Source organism: Corylus avellana, chromosome 3, assembly GCF_965113065.1.
Source record: "Corylus avellana chromosome 3, dhCorAvel1.hap1.2, whole genome shotgun sequence".
Classification (NCBI taxonomy): domain Eukaryota; kingdom Viridiplantae; phylum Streptophyta; class Magnoliopsida; order Fagales; family Betulaceae; genus Corylus; species Corylus avellana.
The window spans coordinates 12500020-12519916 of NC_142492.1; the positions used below are offsets into that span (position 1 = coordinate 12500020).

The window sequence follows — 19897 nt, forward strand, 5'->3', positions numbered from 1 at the left end:
GAATATGTTTACTGCTTTACTTTGCTTATTGAATATGTAATTTGAATGTCAACATTAGATTTTGATGTTATGTTCTGTAATAATTGCTATACCTTTGCTAGCTTTGGTGGAACTTGGAATATTGGACATTTAGATAACCTGTTTTAATTTTTATACCTTTGCTAGCTTTGTTGGAACTGGGAATATTGGACATTTGGACAACCTGTTTTAATTGTGTAATCTTTATTATAGGTTCATTTTGAGTTTGCTTGTAACCTATTATTAGCCTATATCATTCATCAACCTGTGTTCATACTGCCCTCCCATTGTTTTTGCAGATATGGTTTTTGAACAATCATTAAAATGTTCATTTGCATAATCTTAAGTAATAATTCTCCCTTGACAAAATGCAAGGGAGTTAAAAACATCTAACAATTTTTTTTTCTTTAAATGCAGTGACTGTGTGTGGGTATGTGGCAACTAGGGCTGTGTAATTTTGTTGTATTTTTCTTATTGGTCTATAATCTTTTATCTCTTTCTGAATTTGATTATATTAACATATTCATGTGAATCATGTAACTAATTTTAAATCATTGAATGCAGAGACTCAAAGAGCCAGTTTGTGGCAACTGCAAGTCTGCAATTGGGAACCAAAAGTGTTGTATTTTGTTTTAAGTAATCTTGCTGTTTATGTTCATTTTGAATTTGCTTGTAATCTTTATTATATGTTTATTTTGAGTTTGCTTGTAATCTCTATTATAGGTTCATTTTGAGTTTGCTTGTAATCTCTATTATTGATTCATTTTCAGTTTCCTTGTAATCTCTATTATAGGTTCATTTTTATTTCCTTGTAATCTTTATTATAGGTTCATTTTGAGTTTCCTTGTAATCTCTATTTTAGGTTCATTTTGTGTTAGCTTGTAATCCCTGTTTTTGGTTTATTTTCAATTTGCTTGTAATTTCTATTATAGGTTCATTTTCAATTAGCTTGTAATCTCTATTAAAGGTTCATTTAGAATTTGCTTTGTAATCTCTATTATGTTCATTTCCAATTTGCTTGTAGTTTGTCATATGGCTGTTTGCTGATGTAGGTACAATCATACAATTATATTGAATTTCTATGATGATTTTGTGTTTTTGTTCACTGAATTTGAATTTTTACTTCTTTTTTAACCATTAAACGAGCCTTAAATGGGCTGGACCACACATTTAAAGGCTCGTTTGACCTATTTAACCGGGCTCAGGCTCGAGCTCGATAAATGGACCATTAAAAACGAGCCTTAAACGGGCCGAGCCACACATTTAAGGCTCGTCTGGCTCGTTAAACGGGCTCGAAAAAAATTGGAAAGAAATTAACCCTTCATTTCGAGCTTGGGCCGAGTCGAGCCACTCAAGTACTCGACTCGGCCCGAATTCCCCATTCTAGTGAGCCCAAGCTCGATCCTGAGCCTATGTTGTTTCCAATGAGCCGATTTCGGGCATTGGTTTTGTAGCTCGGCTCGAGCTCGAGACCGGCTCGATTATTTCCCCTCTGTAATGAGCCGACCCAGTATTGGCAAAGCTCGACTCGGCTCGGCTCTTTTACAGCCCTAACTGAGTTGTCGAACTCACCCCTTCTCCTTATACATCTTTTTCAGATTGCTCTATATATCGTAGTATTGAGGACATGGGCACCGGTGGGCCTCTTAGTTGTTAAAAATCCTATCGCTTCTTTATGGACTAGCAGGACCAGTAGCAGTAGAAGTGTTTGGGACTTCATTCTATAGATTAGACGGCATGGGATAAGCGTAGATGGTGTAACTTTACTGCTCATGAAATTATTGAATACTAGCACATTATGTGTTTGTAATTTTATAATTAGAGTTTACAGTACTCTGGTAATTTTATGTTTTTGTGGTGAACATATGGTAGGAGAAATTTATATTTTTATTAAGAATATGTTACAATTGCTCTCAATCGCTTACTTCTAGAACTTGGGGCTTTACATGGACACCCCATTTTATTTATTTATTTATTTCATTTTTTCTATTTCTTTTAGATTAAATTTCTTCTTAAAAAAAAAAAAAAAAAAAATTATTGGGATATTTTTGTCTTATTGAAATTTATATAGGGGTAATTTTGTCGTTTTATGAGCATTTGGAGGTACATTGTCATTATTTTGGTAGTTTTTGAGGTAAATTGTCGCAATTGATAGTTTGAGGGGAGATTGTCATTGGAGTGATAGTTTGAGGGGGTTAAAAGGACTTTACCCAAAAAAAAAAAAAAAAAAAAAGTTTAGTATAAAAAAAAGTTGGAAAAAAAAAATTGTATGAAAAACTGAACAAATTTTATTTTGTAGTAATTGTTTTATTTAAATATTAGTAAAAACTAAATAATATAATATATAAAGTAAAAAAGTTTTGATGTTGATTTTTTTAGAAAAAATAAGTAAATAGTATTGAGGGGAGAAGAATGGCTTTACCAAACGGTGGCTTCATCCCGGCCGGTTTCCATCACGTGCAATCCCGTCCATATTAATGAAATATCAGAGACTCTCAGACTTTTTTTTTTCTTTTTGTAAGTTAAAAAAAATATAAAATATAAAATTCTTCATTCCAATTAGTGTCATATCTCATATGATTATTAATTTATGGACACAAATTTCTTCTAAATTGGATTTGAGGAAATTTTCTTCAACCTATTATAATAAGTGTTAAGATGTTTAAGTTCCTATATTAGTAAAATGACAATAAATGACTGTTAAAAATATTAAAGAAAACATGTGAGATATGACACTTAGCAATTGACACTTATTAGAATAGATTAGAAAAAACTTCAGTCCTTAATTTATTGAGTTGCACCAATCTTTGCAATATCTCAAAGAGGTCAATCTTGACTATTGCTTTAAATGAAAGACACAATTTACTACAGCATTGAAATTGGATTGCATTTTTTTTTTTTCCTAATTTAGTTTAAAAAAGTGGCGTGTTTCTTAGAATATATGAAAATCACATGTTTGCTATTAAAAAAAGGTATGCATCTCATGTGCTAAGAAACACATGTTGCTTTCAAAAATTACATAGGAAAAATTCCTTGAATCTAATCTATAGGAAATTTCTTTCCTTAAAGAAATTAGGAAAAATATCTCATGATCCTAAGGTAATTTAGTGTTAATCGAGTTTAAGACGGTGGTTTTCAATTTGATAAATTTAAAATCTGTGTTTATAATGCTCATAAATCAATAAATTTTTCATTAAATAAATAATAAAATGAAATTAAAATTATATTATTTCAATAAAAAAAATTAAAAAGCCAAAAAAATAAAAAAATAAAAAAAATTATTCCTCCGTGATCATCAGTGCGGCTATAGAGGAAGTGGTTAATAGACCTTCATTATCTCACGGCTATGGAAGAAGTTATTTCAACCTAATTTAGAAGAAAACTCTATCGTACCCTCTCAATAGTATTACAGACACCAACAAGCATCAAATGATCATTGGTCAAAAACTAATCTCTTTTTTTTTTTTTCTTTTAATAAGTTTTTTCCTGAAATTTTCTGCCATGCCTTCGTTCACCTAAGAAAGGTGATACCCATTCCATTTCGTAGACACAGGTGGGATCACGAGGGCAGAAGCTGAGAGACTAAAGAGGTTTTTTTATCTAAAGGGTAACTAACCGTTTGTATGAAATGCGCAAGCAAAATTGTTTGTTTATATTAAGACAAGGATCCTTAGCATCTATTAGACTTCAAATTAGAGAAAGTCATTTCTTAATCAAGAATTTTTTTTTTCTTGCATCTTACTGAGGACAAGATGTCATCATTTAAAATTTTTAAATGACAACATTTACACATGGAAAAAATGTCAGGTGACTGAAAAGCTGACTATATTAAACCTGTAATGCTAAAAAAGACTTTTGTTTCTCTTTTTGTCCCTTCAAAAGTTATGTGACTTTCAAAATTACTATTAAATCAAAAAGCCGCATTACCTTGCCAGGGATAAAAAGAGACAAATGTCTTTCTTCTAGAATTACACATACTAAACCAATCCTTGACCGACCACCCTACTGAAGCATACAATTTCTTCCAAAAAGCCAAACTAACTTGGGAGGACACCAACCAATTTTGATCAGTTTTGGTCAGATTCGATTGAACGGATCAAATCTTTGAGCCTCTTGAACAATCATTATCAGAATCAACGGACAACCCCGTAATCAAATTTTTTAACATGTTAAGAAGCAATGCAGCAACTTCTTGATTGCATCACATATATGTGAAAGGAAATACATCTAATTATGATCAGAGGAAATAAATTCAAGAAAGGTAATATATAAACCATTCAAAATGGTGGATAGGAATCACAGGATTAATAATGCAATCATGCAGTGACGAGCTAGCAAGAAAGCATTATATCTCATATTGAGACCTTAACCCCAATTGCACAAACAGAACACGTTAAGTACTGCCAAAAAAAAAAAATTGCAGGTAAATTTCAACATCATGAAGTCATACTTCCTATTTTACGAATAAAGAACTCCCCAAGTTGCAGCTGCAAAGGGTTTCTCAGCTCTTTTGACAGTGTGTTGGAATTACTTTGTGTTTTCACATTGCTCCTCTAGTGCCAGAAAAGTACTGATTGAAACAGGCCATGCAGTATAAAATGGTTCAGCAGAGAACAGCTTTGAGATGGAGAAGGGTATTACCCTATTTTTTGCTCTTTGGATTAACTGGCGCTCGAGCAAACCAATTAACCCTTCCCACCCTGAAAAAATCAAGGAAGCAGGTTAAAATTCATTAAGCTTCACAGAACTGAACAGAAAGCGCACTTCAAAACAATCAACAGGACTCAAAGGCTACAGGTTTATCATTCCACCATCTGGCCCTATTTAGCAAATGATCAAACTGTGCTACACACATAGGAAAAGAGGGCAAGTATACTTTTTGACGGATTCGGAAAACGGTTGTAAGGAAGGAATGGAAGGAAAAAACATCGCCACAAATTTATGAAGGCCTGAGGTACAAGTTCATTACATGTATGGCACTAATATGTGCAAAAAGAACACCCTATCTAAACAATGGGGCTGCCCCCCTTTGGGCAGTCATTGCCCAGTAATTCAGAAGAATGAAATTATCTCTACCACTTGAACATTGTTTCAAACGGTTAATTCACACCTTAAAAGCCAACAGCATTGGCTTAGACTATCCATTTGGAGCCAACTAATCTGTGTAGATATTCGAGGATGAATAACCTAAATGGATGAGACACTTCTACTACAACTTAATCATCATGGCTATCAAACTATCACTAATATGAAGATTAATAGCCATGATAGCCTACCAAGCATACAAACTTAAGAGTAGAGGATGTAATAGTCTGGAGAGGTCAATTTATCAGTTGTATAGCAACTGAGTCTTTGTTTCTTTTCCTTACTGTTTATGAATCTAGAGCTTTTATGGCTTCATTTTTTTTTTTTAAATCCTTCCTAGGGCTTCTTCACCTTATGAGGTGGAGTGCCAGGTCTCAACATCATGTTGCCAAATCCAACCTTTCCTTTCTTCTCAGAAGATTTGAGAATCTGGAAGGAACACGTCAAGGTATCATCCACGCTCATCATTGCACCAGCATTGTCAAACTCGCCACAGTAATTCGGTGCTGAAAATATGGTTACCAGCTGCCGCTTTGCAAAAAACTCATATCCATCTTCCACAACCTGATCATCCAAAAACGGCAAACAGGTGATGCAAACAGGAGAAAAGATATCCTAGTAGCAGAAATATTTTCAGGCATTAAGCAATTTGCAAATAAAAGATTCTTGTTTCAGACACAGCCTAGAGTCTGCAAAAACCAGCCTACCCTGTAAGTATGGTACGGTAAGCTACCATATTACAGGCAAAAAGAAAATATTGTCACAAGCTTGTACACCCAACAAACAAAAAGAAGTAACCTAAGTAAACACAACTGTTAACTGGGTAACTTAGTTCATGTCCCCACTCCCAACAAACACAGTCTTAAATTGTAACTACCTTCATCTATATCTCTTATTACATCTTCACTTACACATGTAATTTGCATGCAAATATCAGTTAAAATTATTTCAGTACAACCATAATCATATGTCAACAACCCAACTCAACCTATAACCCCATGGTGGCAATTCGAAGCCTCTTTCACCATTCAGTCCAACCTAAGAATGGCATCCTTTGTTACATTTTCAGTAAGCATGTCCGTGTCCATATCACCAGACACATTTATGTCACAGTGAACATGAGGATGATGTGGATGATTTGTAGAAAGCCTGTATGCTCATGTGCATGCACGTCCAAGTCAGTCAAAAATTGACTAAAATGTTGAATTACCTGATGAGCTCGGCAGATGAGGTCAAGATCATGTTTCTGAAGGAACTCAGCAACCTTGTCAGCCCCAAATGTATATGAGACACCCCGGTCATTCTCTCCCCAGCCTTCCACATCTTTATCAGGATCAGCCCACAACAGATCACAGAGAAGGCCCTGTTCTGGTACATCAACAGGGCGAGCAATATTCCTTATCTGATCTAAGTTTTTCAAATCAGGAGACAATCCACCATGCATGCAAAGGATCTTCCCCTCTATAAGAGCAGCAACTGGCAGACAGTTAAAGCAGTCGGTAAATATCTTCCAAACACGAACACTAAACCTCCTCTTGCACTCATCATAGAACCCATATATTCGATTGATGGATGCAGATTCATGGTTGCCCCTGAGAAGAAAGAAGTTCTCTTTGTATTTGATCTTGTATGCAAGGAGAAGGCATATCGTCTCTATGCTCTGCTTACCACGATCAACATAGTCACCTAGAAATAAATAATTTGCTTCAGGTGGGTATCCACCATACTCGAACAACCGTAAAAGATCTGAAAACTGACCATGAACATCTCCTGCAAAGCAATTTGGGAAACAGAACGTTAAAACCCTAAATATTCACCAACGCATTTCCATATATAAATTGCCTACAAACAGCTCACAGACAATCATGTTAAGCAAAGAGGCAATTTGGACCTATCTAATCGATGAAACATCCAAAGGTACTAGCATTACTTCGCAACTCCATTCCCTACCCTGAAAATAATCACATCTTTGTCTGTGCTTGGGTGACTGGGATTGGGTTTGTTGTGTGTGGTAGAATAAGGTACACATATATATATATTCATCCATCTCAATGATCATTTATGGATGGTATTTAGTCTGTCATGCTCACCTCTTCAAGATGCTCAGCTTTCTTCACGCCCTTTGCTCAAGTGGTAAGATATGCTACATGTCACCCCTTATTAGCAAACCTCTCTTTTCTTTCTTTCTTTCTTTTTTTTTTTCGATTTTTCCCCCCCTTTTGCTGAGCACATATCGAGCCAAAAACCAACCAAGACCCACTCTCTTACCACTTGAGCAAAGGGCGTGAAGAAAGCTGAGCATCTTGAAGAGGTGAGCATGACAGACTAAATACCATCCATAAATGATCATTGAGATGGATGAATCATGACACAAATACATATATCCAAAAACAACCAAACTTAGAGCTGGACTCACCAACCACAAAAAGTCGGATAAACCTAAAATTCAAGTTCCATTATTAATAAGGCCAGACAGAAGCTTCATCAACACCTGGCTTAACCTGCTTGGACTTGAATATAGTCCTAGAAGGCATCACACAAATGTGTAGTATGTTACCCACAGAAATATGTTAAAAACAACAACAGATAGTATAAAACAACAAGTCCCATAAAATTGGAGCTCCCTGTGTATACGGCCTGTATACTTAGGGGCGTCTTATTTTTTCATTACTTATCAAAAAAAAAATCTTTAATCTCAAAACAGCTTCAAAACACAAGAAAATACACCGCAAATGTCGTAATTGTTCAGAAGTTGCATCACAGAATATCAAAGTATCATCAGCAAATAGTAAATGAGACACTATAACGCTTCATTGTTTCTCGACCCCACTAAAAATCCAGACAAAAGTCCCCTATCTACTGTAGAAAACATCATCCTACTCAATGCCTCCGTCACCACCACAAACAATACCGGCGATAACAGATCCTTTTGTCTCAACCCACGATAACTACTAAAGAAACCGGAACGTGATGCATTAATAAGGATGGATGGAGAACTGCACTGTAGAAATACAATGCTATCCAATCCCTCCATTTCTCCCAAAATCCACATCTCTGCAACAAATAAAGCAAGAATTCCCAATTTACATGACCATAAGCCTTTTCCGAATCCAATTTATGTAACACTCCTGGTTCCCCACATCTAATCCAGCTATCTAAACATTCATTAGCAATCAAACAGCCATAATTTTCCCTTTTAGTACCTACCAACACTTCTGGGAAAAAGCATGGAGAAACCATCCAGCCCCAAAGCCTTGTCACCATCCATCTCCCTCATACCTGGCATACTTCTTTCTCCTTGAATTCTCTTTCCAACCAATTACTCTCATCCTCATCAATGGAATGAGAGACCACCCAACTTTGGTCACCAACTAAACTGTTCAGAATACAACCAATTATAAAATTGCACTATATGTCTAAGACCTACATGTGGGGGGAGGGCTGGCAGGACACTCCGGCTGTGACAAAAACATCGCACTAATGGAGGACAGGTTCTTCTAGCTGACCCTTATGCGAGATGTTGCTCGCATTATCAAGCAGCGTCGCATGTGCCAATTGGCCAAGGGAAATAAGTAGAATTTGGGGTTGTACACTCCTCTACCAGTTCTACATGCTCTTTGGGAAAATTTGAGCATGGACTTCATCATTGGTCTGCCTAAGACCATACGAGGTAACAACTCCATATTTGTGATAGTCGATTGATTTTCAAAAATGCCTCATATCAATATTGCATACTAATGAAGGACATGCGGACCCCACTAAAGAAAAAAAAAATAGTTTTTATTTATTTATTTTATAATCATTTTCCTATTAGGATTATGTTTACTTTTCTACTAGGATTAGATTTACTTTCTCTACTAGGATTACATTTATTTTCTCTACTAGAAGTAGGTTTACTTTCTCTACAAGTATTTCTCTTCTATAAATAGGCTTGCTTATTTTGTCAAACTCAATCCATTGAATTATTATAAAATCAGATAATTCTCTCTCAAATACTTTGCGGAGTTTTATCTTTCTTTTAGCCTGCGGACTTGTTTTTATCTTTTTAGGTAGAAAACAAAGATGTTTCTCCTTGCAGAATCAAAGACGCTACTCTTTGATTAGTTACCTTAGTCTTCCGCTACGTCAGTTGGTATCAGAGCAGGCTTTATCCTGATCATGACCAATCAGCGCAACGGTTACAATCCCCTTAACGACGCCACTCGTGACAAGGAGGCTCTTTTGAGAGTCGAATTTTAAAAGTTCCAGTAGACAACGCAGCAGGAGTTACGCTAGTTGCGAGAGATGGTGGAGCGCATGCACATGGGTCCTATTCGTAATCATAGGGACAATCTTGCCCATGATGACGATGGGATCCGAGTGAGGCCTATTCCTCACCAACGACCTGCACCCATAAACCGACCACTGGTATATGAAGATCTTAGTGATGATGAAGACTTCACTGAAGGATTGTTCGAACAGAACGTTGGAGTAGATCGGCAGGGTGAAGGACGTAGGGGCGCCGGTCGTGGCGGCGCAGGCTTCAAAGGTTACGAGCTCCGTGGAGCTAGCCATATGGGGAATGTCTATGAAGGCACCGGCTACCGGGATGCTTATGGAGAGCAACCCAGACGTCAAGATCACGGTAGGGAGGAATCCCACGAATACCGAATGAAGATTGATCTCCCATCATTCAACGAGCATCTTCAAATTGAAGATTTCTTAGATTGGGTGATGGAGGTAGAGAGGTTCTTTGATTATATGAGTATTCGCGAGGATCGCAAGGTGAAATTAGTGGCATACAAGTTCAAGGGAGGAGCTTCTGCTTGGTGGGAAAAATTACAGATTTCCCAAGCCCGACAAGGGAAGGGACCTGTAACTTCATGGTTGAAGATGAAGCGGCTACTCAAAGCACGGTTTTTACCACCGGACTTTGAGCAACGGCTATTCCAACAATACCAAGAGTGTCGGCAAGGAGGTCGAACCATCCAGGCGTATGTCGATGATTTCTATCGCCTATCTACCCGGAATGATCTCATGGAGATAGAGGATCAACAAGTTGCAAGGTTTATTGGTGGACTGCGTGTGGCAATACAAGATAAGGTTTCTATGCATCCTATGTTTACTTTGAATGAGGCAGTTAGTTTGGCAACCCGAGCGGAGAAGCAACTGGAGAGGCCTAGAGCACCAACCTGGGAGCCAAACCAGAGCGATTCGACGAGACCAACACAGGGTTGGGGAAAACAACCTCTAGTCTCGACAGTCACACCAAGTCAACCAGAGACTTCCACGGGAAAAGGAACTAGCAACAGTTCAAACATCCCAAGACAACCAGCCAACGATCCGTATGCACGGCCCCGTTCAGACAAGTGTTTCAAATGCAACCAATAGGGACATAGGTCACATCAATGTCCTCGGAGGCAGATGGTAAACTTGATCGAACCCGAACCAGAAGAAGTCGAGAATGGAGATGATGATACACCCGAGTATGAGAAAGAGGAGTTGGCTGACGCTGACGACGGAATCCCACTTTCCCGATCCTTAGTAATTCAACATTTACTCTTGACCCTGAGGCAAGAGGATCAATCTCAAAGACACAAGATTTTTCGTACTCACTGCAGAGTCAATCAGAGGGTATGTGATGTGATTATTGATGGTGGTAGCAAGGAGAATATAGATCAAAAGGAGATGGTTTCGAAGTTGGGTTTGAAAACTGAGAAGCACCCAGCCCCATACAAGATCGGATAGATCAAGCGGGGAACCGAGACACTAGTAATCAAGAGATGTCGTTTCAAATTTTCGATCGGTAAGCATTACTCGGATTCTATTTTGTGTGATGTAGTGGAGATGGACGCATGCCACTTAATCCTGGGAAGGCCCTGGCAGTTTGACGTGGATGCCCAGTAGCAGGGAAGAGCTAACGTCTACACTATCTTTTGTGATGCTCGGAAGATAACATTTCGACCCTTACAAGAAGTCAAAAATTCTACTCATTCCAAGGGTAAGCTGGTCCTCCTATCCACTAGATCAAAATTTATAGAAGAAGTTAAGGAGGCTCAAGACATCATAGCATTGGTGACCGAGGGAACCCCGAGCTCCGTCTCACAAGAAGTTCCCGAGATAATGCGACCGATGTTAGAAGAATTCCAAGACATCATGCCTGAAGAGATGCCCGAAGGACTACCGCCCATGAGAGATATCCAGTGCTATATCGACTTAGTGCCGAGAGCAAGTCTCTCGAACTTGCCACATTATCGAATGAGCCCAAAGGAGAATGCTATTTTGCAAGAGCAGGTAGAAGGGTTAATTCGGAAGGGACACTTGCGAGAGAGTACGAGTCCATGCGCAGTACCGGCCCTACTTGTACCGAAGAAAGATGAGAGTTGGTGAATGTGTATGGATAGCCAGGCAATAAACAAGATCGCGGTCAAGTATCGGTTTCCTATTCCCCAAATGACATGTTTGATATGCTATCTGGGGCTAAGATTTTTTCGAAGATTGACTTGAGGAGTGGATATCACCAAATCCGTATACGACCAGGAGATGAATGGAAAACTGTGTTCAAGGCTAAAGAGGGGCTTTACGAGTGGATGGTGATGCCTTTTGGTCTTTCAAATGCACCAAGCACTTTCATGCGACTCACAAATCAGGTACTGAAACCTTTTATCGGAAAATTTGCCGTTGCCTATTTTGATTATATTCTTATCTATAGTCGCAACCCGATGGATCACATGGATCACGTGAGGAAAGTGTTGGAGGTCCTCCGTGAAAATAAGTTGTTTATCAACTTAAAGAAGTGTAGTTTCATGATGGATCAGTTACTCTTCCTCGGATTTGTAGTCGGTGCTGATGGAATCCGAGTGGATGAAGAGAAGGTGAGAGCAATCCGAGAATGGCCCACCCCCAAGTCAGTGGGAAAAGTAAGATAGTTTCCATCGGTTAGCAACTTTCTATAGAAGGTTCGTTCGGAATTTTAGCAGTATTATAGCACCAATCACCGAGTGTATGAAGAAAGGAAAATTCAATTGGGGTGACGAAGCCGAGCGAAGTTTCTCAATCATCAAAGAAAAGCTATGCACAGTACCTACACTTGCCTTACCCGACTTTGACAAGTCGTTTGAAGTTGAGTGTGATGCATCAATCGTCGGGATAGGAGCTGTGTTATCTCAAGAAGGGAAGTCTGTAGAATTTTTTAGTGAAAAGCTCGAAGAAGCAAGACAGAAGTGGTCAACATATGAGTTGGAGCTTTATGTTGTCTTGAGAGCCCTCAAGGTGTGGGAGCACTACCAGATCCAATGAGAGTTTGTCCTCTATACCGACCATCAAGCATTAAAGTTCATCAATAATCAAAAGAATCTAAATCAGATGCATGCTCAGTAGGTTTCTTACATCCAACGATTCACTTTTTCTCTTAATCATAAGTCGGGAAAATTGAATCGTGTAGCTGACGCTTTGAGCCGCCGAGCTACCCTACTGATCACCATGAAAGCTGAAGTGACTGGATTCGAGTGCCTAAAGGAGTTATATGAGGAAGATGAAGATTTTGGTGAATCCTGGAAACGTTGTTGTGCATTCCGAGGAGTTCCTTACAGGAACAAATAATCCAAGAATTACATGCTAGAGGTTTGAGTGGTCATCTAGGAGGAGACAAGATTATTGCTATGGTAGAGGAGCGGTATTACTGGCTGCAACTGAAGAAAGAAGTAGGTAATTTCCTCCGACGATGCCAAACTTGTCAGGTTGCCAAGGGGCAAACCCAAAATACGGGATTATACATACCTCTACCAATACCGGAAGCACCGTGGGAAGATGTATCCATGGATTTTGTAATGGGTCTCCCGAGAACCCAAAGAGGAGCAGATTCTATAATGGTAATTGTGGATAGATTTTCCAAAATGGCTCACTTTGTTGCTTGCAAGAAAACATCTGATGCTGTTCAAGTGGCCAATCTATTCTCCCAAGAGGTGGTTCGATTGCATGGAGTCCCAAAGTCTATCACTTCTGACCGAGACACCAAGTTCTTGTCTCACTTTTGGCGAACATTATGGAGGCAGTTCGACACAGCATTGAACTTCAGTAGCACGAGCCATCCGCGGACGGACGGGCAAACAGAAGTTGCTAATCAAACTCTAGGTAATTTACTTCGATGTATTGCAAGTGACAAACCGAAGCAGTGGGACCTAGCTTTAGCTCAGGCTGAGTTTGCCTACAACAACATGGTGAATCGATCTACTGGGAAGGCACCATTCAAAGTCGTCTATGGGAGAACTCCGAGACTTGCAATAGATCTTGCAGCTTTACCTAAGTTACCGGGAGCAAGTGTGGCAACGGAGCATTTAGCAAAACGGGTGAAAGTTACCGAAGAGAGAGTTCGTTAGCATCTAGAAGAATCTTATGCTAAGTACAAGACGACAACAGACAAGGGTCAGCGATCGAAGATTTTTCGAGAATGAGATCTTGTGATGGTGTATTTATGCAAGGGGCAACTGCCGACTGGTACGTTTGGAAAGCTAAGGAATAAGAAGTATGGTCCATACAAGGTACTAAAAAGTATTAACGATAATGCATATGTCATCAATCTTCCAGAAGAAATGGCGAAATCCTCAACATTCAACGTGGCAGACATTTTTGAATATTTTCCACCAAAGGATTCAAAACTTAACTCGAGGACGAGTTCTTTTCAAGAAGGGGAGACTGATGCAGGACATGTGGTCCCCACTAAAGAAAAAAAAAAGTTTTTATTTATTTATTTTATAATCATTTTCTAATTAGGATTATGTTTACTTTCCCTACTAGGATTATGTTTACTTTCCTACTAGGATTAGATTTACTTTCTCCACTAGGATTAGATTTACTTTCTCTACTAGAAGTAGGTTTACTTTCTCTACAAGTATTTCTCTTCTATAAATAGGCTTGCTTATTTTGTAAAACTCAATCCATTAAATTATTATAAAATCAGAAAATTCTCTCTCAAATACTCTGCGGAGTTTTATCTTTCTTTTAGCGTCCAGGCATGTTTTTATCTTTTTGGGTAGAAGACGAAGACACTTCTCCTTGCAGAATCAAAGACGCTGCTTATTGATTAGTTACCTTAGTCTTCCGCTACGTCACATACCAAGACCTTCAACACTTCATGGGTGGCCAATCCTTTTGTTAAAGGAGTCGTGTGCTTACATGGGATGCCGAAGACTATCATCTATGACCAGGATGTCAAGTTTGTCAGTTAATTCTAGAAAACATTATAGGCAAAGTTGGGTACAAAAATAAAATATTCTAGCATGTTCCATCCACAAACAGATTCCAAAACAACATTTCTACATGGGACCTTATCCTCCAACAAGCCGAGTTTGCATACAACAGTTTAGCACATCGATCCATAAGACGTACTCCCTTTGAAGTTGTGTTGGATGGCAGCCCATTAATTGGGTTCCTCTCCCATTGCCTGCGCGATGTAGTATTTTGAAAGACACATCCAAGACATTCATGCTGATATACAACATCGAGTTGCAACCAGCAATGCGCAGTACAAGACGACTGTTGATGCTCATCAACGACATGTGGAATTCCAAGTGTGTGCAAGCCTAACTGTTTTCCTCGGGGAACCTAGCAAAAAATGCATTCTGGCAACGCAGGACCATTCCAAGTTCTGCGATGACTAGGCACCAATGTGGATCTGTTGGATTTACCCACTGACGTGCAACTTAGACCCATCATTAATGTTAAATACTTGACTGCATATCACGGCCAATTACAGAAGCCTCTTCTCCAAAATCAGCTGTTAAACTACCATCAAGCGGGAAACCTTGCAAGGAGATTTAAGATATTTTGAATGCTCAGATCGTCTCTACTTGGCGTGGTAGCTACTAGAAATTCTTTGCTAAGTGGAAACATTGTCCCATGTCTAATTGCACCTAGCTCCAGACTGAAGAAATTGAACTCCTTAACCCCGACTTATATGAGTGGTACATTGCCATGAACTCAACAAAGGCGAGCCTTTTTCTGGCATGGGAGAATTGACAAGGTGTCATATTAGCAATAAATGCCTTGTTTTATGCACAGCCTACGCAGACTTAACGGCACTACTAGTTTTCCTTTAAAGTATCAGCTATCTAAATAATCCCTATTCTTTAGGCTACAATGGATAGATGTGCTCTATTATGTTGATCTTTTATCCTTCTAGGAAGTTAGCTAGGGCTAGAGACCTAGTAGAACAATAATGCTCTTTTATAAAGTGATGTTATCATTTTACAATAAATAAGAGAAGTTTTGTGTTTTGTGTTTTTTTTTTTTTTTCCCCATTGTGAGATGTGATTCGTCTGTCCAAAATAACATCAGTGTGACTATTGTTGTCATGACTAGGCAACTGTGAGACTCATTTTCTTTTTTGTGCGTGAAGTTTCTTTGTTACCATTTAATCCTGCACTAACATGAGTCTCGTTTCCTTAGCATTGTGCCCATGGAGACTCAAACGCATATGCTCCTCTCCACCAAGCCAACCCCTTTTGGTGGTTCCAAAAAAGGTATTTTGAAATATATTTATGACGTCAGAAGGTGGATGCTGACAGCCGCATAATAAAATAAAAAGATACAAATCGCGCAAACAAGGTATTCTCCATTTTCCACTTTATAGGGCACACAAATCCTTAAATCTTTGTCTTCAACATTTCCTTTCTTATAAGAAAATTTTTAATTGTGTATTCGCATCTCTTCTTTAATCTCTTATCCTTCCCAAAATGATATGCCAACTAGACATATGAACTAAAACTTTGATCGATCGATGCAAATCAAATAGTCAAATCTGGTGGTTGCAAGGCCCATACAGACTAGTTATAGGTACAAAGACAACACTTGAAAATTGTACCAATTCTACATGTGGCACTCAACTTGCCAACTAGTAACCAGTATCGAGTACTATCTCTTTATATCAATCTTACACATTACATTCATCATCGCCAACAAAAAACATTATTCACTCACATAAAACGTTTTAACAACCTCCAATAATAAAGCCCACGCCTCTATGATTCCCTAGTGAATGTTCTTATTCAGTATCTCCACAACGAACTAAATAAAATTAGCACATGCCCCTTTACAAAGACTCTTTCTTTGGTAACCTAATGTGTCTACTACCAAACATATTCAGCCTTTCAAGAAACCAAATTTTTAACCCTAATACCCCCTCACAAATAGTGACTGATCAATTCCATCATAAACTCATTTATATTTGCCCTCAAACATGTTCAAATCCAACAAAAAACCATTAAGCAACCATTCACTGACTCGAAACTCAGAGAACTCCATCACAAACAAGCACAGAAACGATATTTAAAAAAAAAAAAAAACGAACAAGAAAAACTGTTCAAAATACTACTTCTCAATATTTACCACAAATCTTCATCGGAGCTTCGAGCTCGAGAAGGTTAGGCTGGCTGAGAAAGATCTCCTTGGACACAACGCAGAGCTGCCGGATTTCCGCCTCAGTCAGATGCACCTGCTTCGTCGTTCGGCCGACCTTCGCCGCCGTCAGCCGTCGTATTACATCGTCAAGCAAAGCCGCCTCCATAAAAAACCCGTCTCGGAAAGACTCAACCTCACAAAGAGCAAAAGAGAAACGCCCAAACGGAACCACAAAACCAAACCCCTAACTTTGTATCTCTCTCTGAGCCCAACGGGTCGGTGAGAAAGATCCGACTGCGACGGCGAAACGGGCTTTATGTTAAAGCGAAAGGAGAGAGAATAATTCTAAAAAACCCTTTCACGTTAAATCTAACGGCGAAAACGATAACGATTCCGGCTACCGCCGAGGCTTTTGTTTGGGCTTGGGTCAACGGAGGTTGGCCGCCGTTTCCCGCTTGACGGAGTTAAAAGAGCATGTAACTGTTATGGGGGACTCGGGTCAAGAATCTAAAGCCCTAGAAATGTGTACGTGGAAACCTAATCTGAAACTTCAAAGTCTTGGCCCTCACACGTGCGACCGTGGGTTGGGTCCTGGCGAACTGATTTAACTTCCTTTGCAACCATGATTCATGACGCTCTGGACATATCTGAAAATGGACTGGGACGAAGTTTTCCATCTTTTAAAAAATGCCACGTGTTATTAGTATGTAGCAGATTAAGAAGTTCATATTTATTTATTTAACAACATATTAGAAATATATGCTTTTTTTAATATATACTTTATTAAAGAAAATGCACTTTTTTTTGCTTTTCAATTTTTTAGTTAATAATTTTATAGGTAATTTGCTGACGGAATTGCTTTCGTGTTTTTAAGTAATTTACTATTAAAATTATCAGCAATTTAGGTAATATGTACGAAAATGATCCTATCAATTTATAGGTGAGAACTGCTTAAATAGATCAATTTCATAAAATAAAAAAATAAATAGTCATGAAATATCAAATATGTAAGATGCACATAACTTGCAAACTATTTAAGTCACTTTTTTTAAAAAAAAAAAAATCAACATCAAAATATTTTCTTTTTTTCAATGTTTTATATCACATTATTCATTTTTATTACTATTTAAATAAAAAATTACTGAAAAACAAATTTTTTATTTTTTTTTCAATACAAAAAATTTAAAATTAATTCACGTAAGCTATTATATTTAGTTAATTTTAATTTTTATATCTCATGTCGGAATGAGTGGCCGAAATCTCTACAGTACTTCCTCCCACGCTCGTTGGTTCCGGAAAGCAGATTTTAGAAAAGATGCGGAAATCACGAGTATTGAGTAGTGGCTAGCAAAAGTCTATCACTCTCACCAAAAGTAAAATAAAATAAAAAGTCTATCACCATACAAAAGTCACAGGGTAATCAAATCAAGCTACACGAAAGATTCCTAATGTGAACTTTGATAATGAACTTTGAAGTACAGCCATTTGATATGCGCTCGCTTTTTCTCTTTCGCTTTTCAAGTCCTTTCCTCCTTTCAAAAAAAAAAAAAAAAATTCAAAACCAAGAGGAAAGGACTTTTTTTTTTTTTTTTTTGTAATAATGTTTTTAATTTCCTATTTTTAAAATAAAGTACGTTGTTCTTATAGTTGGGTATATTTACCATCAAAAAGTCATAATCAAACTAAAAATATTTTTATTGATAAAAAAATTTAAAATTTTGTAAAATCATTTTCTTTTTTTAAATCATAAATCATTTTTTAAGTTTGAACTTCTCTCACGCACTCTCTTGCAATTCATTTTTCATTATTATCAGAGTTCATCAAGAGTTTGATGAAATCAACCATCGGCCACCATCGGAGCTTGCACTAAATAGTTGCCACCTTTGGAGTTAGCTAGAATTTGTTGTTGGCCATCGACAAAGGTGTCATAATCTGTCATCAGAGGTCATTGAAAACCACTATCAATGGTTGAAGTTTGCCAGAATAAACCATTGGGGTTCGTCAGAAGTCGCGGCCGTTTTGGTCTACCGTCGGAGGTCACCGGCCAATTTAGCAGAAAATACTTTCCAACGAAAAACATTTTACGTCCAAACCAACAAAGCCTAAAAGTTTACATTTAAAAAAATTATTAACAAATAATTCAAAACATAAAATTTTTTAAATATGAACCCACTAAAAAAATATAAGAATATTACTTAAATTATTAAATTTACCATTTCCTATAAGCTTAACTTTTGAAAGGAACTATAATTTAGGGTTAAATTCACTTTACCCCCCTCAAGTTTCAAGGGTTTTTCAATTAGAATCTCAATATTTAAAAATTGGCAACGTACCCCCCTAATGTTTCAAAAAATTTTAATTCAGACCCTCTGTTACTAATTTCTGTCCAATTGAACGGAAATCATCCCACGTGTGTCTCACGTGAGATTTTGATGGCCTCTATTCCAATTTTTTCCTCATTAAAACTTATGAAATTATGTAATTACCCTCAATTTCATAGGTTTTAATGAGGGTAATTACGTAATTTTATAAGTTTTTAATGAGGGCAAAATTGGAATAGAGGGCATCAAAATCTCACGTGAGACGCACGTGGGATGATTTTCGCCTAATTAGACGAAAATTAGTAACGGATGGTCTGAATTGAAAATTTTTGAAATATTAGGAGGGTACATTGTCAATTTTTAAACATTGGATTCGAATTGAAAAACTCCTAAAACTTTAAGGGAGTAAAGTGAATTTCCCCCTATAATTTAATATGGTATCAGAGTACTCCATAATTCACCTCATTTTAGTTAAATATTTTATACGTTGAGCTTCATTTGTTGAAGGGGAGTTTAAGCACACACGTGAGAATGAATGCTATAGTATTAATTAAATTACTAAATTTATTATTTGATTGAACAAAAAATTCCCTTTACTTTTTTTCAGGCTTTGTGTTTGAGATTATGGCCATAACTGGCCGTCAAATCCTAGAGACATCCCCCCCCCCCCCCTTTCCATCATTCCCCCTCCATTTCCCGCCTCCACTGTAGATCGACTGGAATGCGCGTGTCAATGGTCCTCAGGATGTGTTCTACAGCAGACCGGTAGATTGCCCGCCACCTATCTTGGATTTGGTGGATTCCTTCGAAACTGGTAGCTCGATGGCAGCGTGGGACGTCCGGCAAAAGTGCATAAAAGGGGATTCCACCTACTGAAGAGGAACGTGAGGGTGCACCTATACACGATTTTTTAGGTTGATTTTGAAGGGATTGTGTAGATCAACTGCCCCCGATTCGAGATCTAGTTGTCCTTCTGCAAATAGTTGATGGTGGGGGAGTGTGGCTGACCGACGATGGTGCGTGGAACGAGTGAGGATGTGTTGGGTTTTTGTTGTTTTCTGTTGTTAATGTATTTTTCATTATTTTTAAATAAGATT

The 19897-nt window shown here is 37.9% G+C and overlaps 1 protein-coding gene across 2 annotated transcripts; it reads right to left on the bottom strand.

The window, feature by feature from the left end:
- Positions 1 to 4265: 4265 nt before the first annotated feature.
- Positions 4266 to 17059, bottom strand: TOPP7 (Calcineurin-like metallo-phosphoesterase superfamily protein). Of its 2 annotated transcripts, none has more exons than XM_059586534.2 (4): positions 16468 to 17059; positions 6314 to 6873; positions 5503 to 5667; positions 4266 to 4718 (listed from the first exon to the last, which is right to left on the bottom strand). In XM_059586534.2, the coding sequence occupies exons 1-4, from the start codon at positions 16643 to 16645 to the stop codon at positions 4704 to 4706; spliced, it is 918 nt and encodes a 305-aa protein (XP_059442517.1). In that variant the 5' UTR covers positions 16646 to 17059; the 3' UTR covers positions 4266 to 4703. The 2 variants fall into 2 exon arrangements, with proteins under 2 accessions (XP_059442517.1, XP_059442516.1); XM_059586533.2 differs by having other exon boundaries at positions 5455 to 5667.
- Positions 17060 to 19897: the final 2838 nt, after the last annotated feature.

Coding starts and splice junctions, on each gene's coding strand:
- TOPP7 (XM_059586533.2), bottom strand. CDS start 16,645: ATGGAGGCGGCTTTGCTTGACGATGTAATACGACGGCTGACGGCGGCG. Junction 6,874..16,467: donor AGCTCCGATGAAGATTTGTG/GTAAATATTGAG, acceptor ATTGCTTTGCAG/GAGATGTTCATGGTCAGTTT. Junction 5,668..6,313: donor TCATCTGCCGAGCTCATCAG/GTAATTCAACAT, acceptor TTGGATGATCAG/GTTGTGGAAGATGGATATGA.